Source organism: Cyprinodon variegatus, unplaced genomic scaffold, assembly GCF_000732505.1.
Source record: "Cyprinodon variegatus isolate N-32 unplaced genomic scaffold, C_variegatus-1.0 Scaffold47, whole genome shotgun sequence".
NCBI lineage: Eukaryota > Metazoa > Chordata > Actinopteri > Cyprinodontiformes > Cyprinodontidae > Cyprinodon > Cyprinodon variegatus.
The window spans coordinates 1544230-1549582 of NW_015150500.1; the positions used below are offsets into that span (position 1 = coordinate 1544230).

General features: G+C 37.6%; 1 protein-coding gene across 1 annotated transcript in view; it reads left to right on the plus strand.

Annotated features, from left to right (window-relative positions):
- The first annotated feature begins 509 nt into the window (after positions 1–509).
- The window catches only part of LOC107082066 (complement C1q-like protein 4), a 35086-nt gene continuing 30242 nt past the window's right edge, over positions 510–5353 (plus strand). The window contains exons 1-2 of the mRNA XM_015370524.1: positions 510–943; positions 1707–2821. Coding sequence (XP_015226010.1) covers positions 2282–2821 — 540 coding nt within the window. The 5' untranslated portion in view covers positions 510–943; positions 1707–2281. The remainder of the gene's footprint in view (positions 944–1706; positions 2822–5353) is intronic.

Below are 5353 nucleotides of genomic sequence, written 5' to 3' on the forward strand. Positions count from 1 at the left end.
TGACTCTGAGGAAACTAGCTTGAGGAAAGAAGGAAAGAAATTTCAGGTATCTGTAACCTCAAAAAAACAAAACCAACATTTTTTTTCGAAGAATAAAATAAGTTGTAAATACGTTTTTTCATTAGGCACATTGAACAATAATAAAAAACTGTAAATATTTAACAACAGTCAAACAGCTGTATTTCTGTATCATATCAGAATCCGTTTATTGTATAATATCAAGCTCTCTAACACACAAAGATATGGTTAAAACACATTTAAGCATAGATATCACCCCTCCCCACCCAAAAAAAACAAAAACACAATAGGTTTAAATAAGTAAAGCAAAAAAAGGGTAAATTTACCCAAAATGAAATGTAAAGAGAAATGAAAAAAGTGATTATAGAATTAATTGACGTTATTTGATTTGAGAAAAGGTCACATGCAGGCTGTGATGATGTATCTGCGTGTGTGAGAGAGCGCGTGTTCCATGTTGGGGGGAGGAGGACAGCAGGCAGATGATGCTGAGGAGAGAGAAGCAGGGCAGAAAACACAACAAGTGACTGAACTGTTGCTCTGCTAATAAACTGACCGTGCGCCTGCATTTAAGCACAGCCAAAGTCTGGAAAAGTGACTTGTCAGAGCCCGTAAAGCACTTCTATGTCTGTTTAAAGAACTATACACAATTTTCCTCTGTCTGTTTCGGACCGTTTTCGAGTTTGGATTCAGAGTGAATCCTTCTGGCGAGATGGTTAAAGTTGAAATTGGACCGTAAAGCTGAGTTTGGACCGTAACTTCCCACCGATGCGCCAGGAGAGGCGCGCAGTTTTCCTCAGGATTTCTTTCCGCCTGGTTTGGAGCAGAAGCGACGTTTTTCATCGGAAACCTGCAGAATGAACACACACCGAACTCCGGGCTGAAAATACCGGGAGAGGAAAAAAAAAAGGATATAAAGGAAGTTCTGGTAAGTTCCGGATTTTTATTTATTTATTTTTTGCGAGGCTTTAAAAAAAAAAAAAAGTTTTCCTTCAAATTACTATGGATCCACTTTGGTTAAAGGTAGATACGCAATAGCACACAATTTTATGATACTACAATATTACGAGCTGCTGCTTATATATATTATAAAAATAATGATTCTTATTTCTTCTTCTTATTATTATTATTATTACAAAAAAAAATCCCGTTTAAGGAAGCATAATGTTAAAAATGAAACCATTATTAATCTATGTTAAATGAAAACTTTCATGTCTATTTTAAATTTAGAAAACGTACTAAACATAAGTAAATTTTCAGTTGTCAACCATGTGCATTGTGTTGATTATAATGAGGGCTAATTCTTGAGTTCATGAGTGTCTTCTTGCTCTATCAGCATTCTTTTTAAAGTTATGACAGATACTTGCTCTGTAGCAAATTTGAAATTATTTCCTCATTCTAAGGTTTTAAAAAAAGATTATCAATTTCTTAATCTTAAGATTTAACCCTCTTTTATGATGAACTGTTACAATATATAGCATTATTTTCTGCATTTGTAAAGTTGAGAGGAAATTCATCACCTTGATGCATGCAATAAGATGTTCATTTTCCTTTTCTTAGATCTAACCTCTTATTTTTTTAAACCATTTGTTGTTTTATAAATCTTTGGCATGAATGCAAGATCAGATTTCTTAAACAAAGAAAAAAGCGAATATTTAGCAATTTCCTTGTTCTTCTCTTCTTGTTCACAGACAGACAAGCGAAACGCCTCTCCCTGAATGCAGAGGGTGAGATGAACTCCAGTGGGAATTCTGAAGACCCCACCTGACAGCTCCTCTCTGTCTGAGAAACTGAAGGATTTTTCCTTGGATCTTCCACAACCGTAGATTTGGAAAAAAAAAAATTAACCCTTGAGGTTAACATCTTTGCAGCTGTGAACCTTCTACAAAATAGTTAAAAATATTCCCTCCTTACGTGATGTATCCCTTTAGATTAGATAAAAGTTACCAGATCATGTGAAAAGATATATTAAAAAAAGGATCGACAAATGGGGAATCTGTCATTCCCCTCCCTCTGAACACTGATATTCCTTTACTCACCTGTAACTGTTAGAAAACCTGAAAAGACATTGTTTTTTTTTTTATATCTCTATCAGACAAAAATCAACAATTCTCTCTGACACTTTCCACTTTGAATAGCTTTCTGCCCAGAGGTCAGCCTGGCCGGCACAACCATTCCCGCCAAAGGGGAGGAGGACTTCCTCACACTGGCTGCCTCACGGCTCAGCCGCAAGAAACGCGTCATTGGGGCTGGAGTCGGCGTGGCCATGGTCCTGGTCCTGCTTGTGGCCATTCCCTTATTGGTACATACCACAAAGGGGGCAGGATCCGGAGCTGGTGGCACACATTATGAGATGCTAGGGAGCTGCAAGATGGTGTGTGACACTTTGAGCCCCCCTCAGGGAGAGCTGACTGCAGTCTCCCCACAGCCCCCAGACCTCACAAACCGGAGGGGCAAACAAGGGTTTAGAGGAAGCCCTGGACTTCCTGGTCCCCCAGGCCCCAAAGGTCCACCTGGGGAGCCTGGTAAGCCTGGTCCGCCTGGTCCACCGGGTCCTGGTCCAGGTGGATATGGGTCCTCAGTCTACACTCCTAAAATCGCCTTCTATGCCGGTCTCCGGAAGCAGCATGAGGGGAGCGAAATACTAAAGTTTGATGATGTGGTAACCAATGTGGGGAACTACTATGAGCCGAGCACAGGCAAGTTCACCTGTCCTCTGCCGGGGATCTACTACTTCACCTACCATGTTCTGATGAGAGGGGGTGATGGGACAAGCATGTGGGCTGACCTAAAGAAGAACGGACAGGTGAGTGTAGGTCAGACACCCATTAAGAACACACCTAATTGAGGCACTTATGCATGCAACCTGGAAGTTAGCAATAAAAAAACAAAACAAACAAAAAATAAAATAGCCTATTGTTCTATCATTGTTAGTGTTACATATATATGTATATATAAAAAAAACATGTTTTGAGGGGATTTATGTGACAATATGACACAAAGTGGTGTATAATTGTAAAATAGAAAAAAATTATACATGGATTTCAACACTGTCATACATTATAATCTGAAGAGTGTGGCATTACCTTATTATTAGTCATCATTATTATTCTATCCCTAAATAAAAACAAGCACAACCAACTGGATTCAGAGATCACCTAGTCAGTTATAGGGAAATGGTGGTGATTTACAGCATTCTATGGGTGAAAGGCTTTACAGCATGCATGTTTGATACCTGGCCTGAGGTCTTTCTGCATGGTGTTTGCATGTTCTCCCTGCATGTGTGAGTCCTCTCTTTCTCCCACAGTCCAAAATCATGAAGGTTAAATTGGAGGATTATCAACTTTGGCACATTTTGGATAGAAAGTCATAAGCAGTCTGCAATCTAACCCTAACCCAACCTACAAACCTCATCCCAATCATTGTTTCATCCATTTAAGCTAAGCTTGAGCTCTTAGACATGAATATTAGCCAAATTTCACTTTCTACAAAAGGATGAGAACATTTTATTGCAAATGGATTCCACACTTTTAAGAGTTTTCTTGAAAGTGTAAATTTCAAAATTATATGTTTTTTTAGCCCCCATCTCCACCACCACCCATCCAAAATATAATACAATAAATTAAATAAATATATAAAAGATAATACAGTGATGTTTAAGGTGGTAATATGATCAAATGTGAAAAGGCTCCAGATGCATTGCAGAGCTTTAGAAGGCAGTATGAAGGAATTTAACTCACTCAGAATAAATCACTGAAAAATATGCTATTGCTTACTGTGGAGCATTAAAACTACCTGATAAGAGTGTAATATCTTAAGAAGGTGATATCATTAGAAGGTAATTTCATTAGAGGGCATATCAATATTTATCAATAAGGAAGTGGTATTTAAGGTTTGAAATATAGATACATTGTTAATACATATGGTTGTAAATGATATAGAAAAAAATACCCAAAGCTAAATTTATAAGTCGTATATGTGAACAGGAATATTTCTCCTTTGCTAGGATTGTAACTACCGGTATATACAACACGGGCAATTATTTTTAGGGTTTAGAACTAAAAAATGGTCTTTACGTGATTCTTGTGCACAAATTGCAAACAAGGAAAGAGGAACAGAGTGACAGCCAAGTGATCAAGAGGATAACAGTCCTCCTGGTCTCCATGGAGCGAAGCCAAAATGCAACAGCTGGCTACTGTCCTCTGAGGGACTCTGAATTTAACACTAATAAATAAACAAGTACAAATGCCTGGAAAATGCCTTCCATCTGGAGAACAGAGACAAGCTTGAAGAACTAAACCTTGAGTTGGATTTTGGCGTGGGTTGAACAAAAAAAAGAAAAAAAAACAAAGGAGGAAAAAGCAATATCCAGGGGATTGTTGTAAAGAAAGAAGAGGAAAAAGTAAGACATGCTTTGCATTGTTGCAATGGTGTGACAATTTCTCTGCCCATAATTTACACAGTCCATGAACTGACAGCAAAATGTTAAAGGAAGAAACAATCCCTGGATCAGATAAATGTTTAGTCAATTGAGTTATTTAATTTACACCTCAAAAGATGTTAAATAAATTGACACAAGGATAGAATCTGGCAGGTGAAGAGCTAACACAAGGAGAGGTAGATTCTGTAGATTCTCACTTCCAGTGTTCTCAAATAAGAAGTTTTTCTTTTGCTTTAGACTGTAAGCCCAAACATGTTATTTTAGATAATATTTTTAAGTGAGAATTAATTTCTAGATGTTGTAGACACTATTTGATCGCATTTTTCATACCACCAGGATAGAAAATCACAAATAATTGAAGGAATGAAATAAATTAAAGTTGGAAAAAGCACCTTGTTCAATCTCACCATGGGACATGCTATCTGAATAGAATAACAGATGCTAATCAAATAAATGTGCAAAATAAATAACACAAGAATCTCAAGTCAATAATAGCAAAAATATGCAAACAACACTTATCTTAAAGGTATAGTTTAGGATTTTCTTTTTCCTGGTGGATCATCAAAATAAGTGGTCCTCCTAATTGTCAATCATTTCAGTGATAAGTTTATGTAAGGCCGTCCTACGTGCTTGTCCCCATTTTCACTTACTGGTGGTGAGTCTGACATACCGGTAGTCGTAAATTTGTAAATCAGTGATTTTAAGCAGAGTTTGGGCACGGAGAGATGGGCTCATGCATGCACACGCCGACGTTTATAGGTGTTTCCTCTCAGGAGTGGGTACAGGGTTGTGCATGTGCGTTTTGTTTTTAAGTTGAGAGGGCGGGTCTTTTCAAAGATTCATGAACATCCTCCACTATACATTTAAGAACATATACCATAATGTAAGTAGTAATGT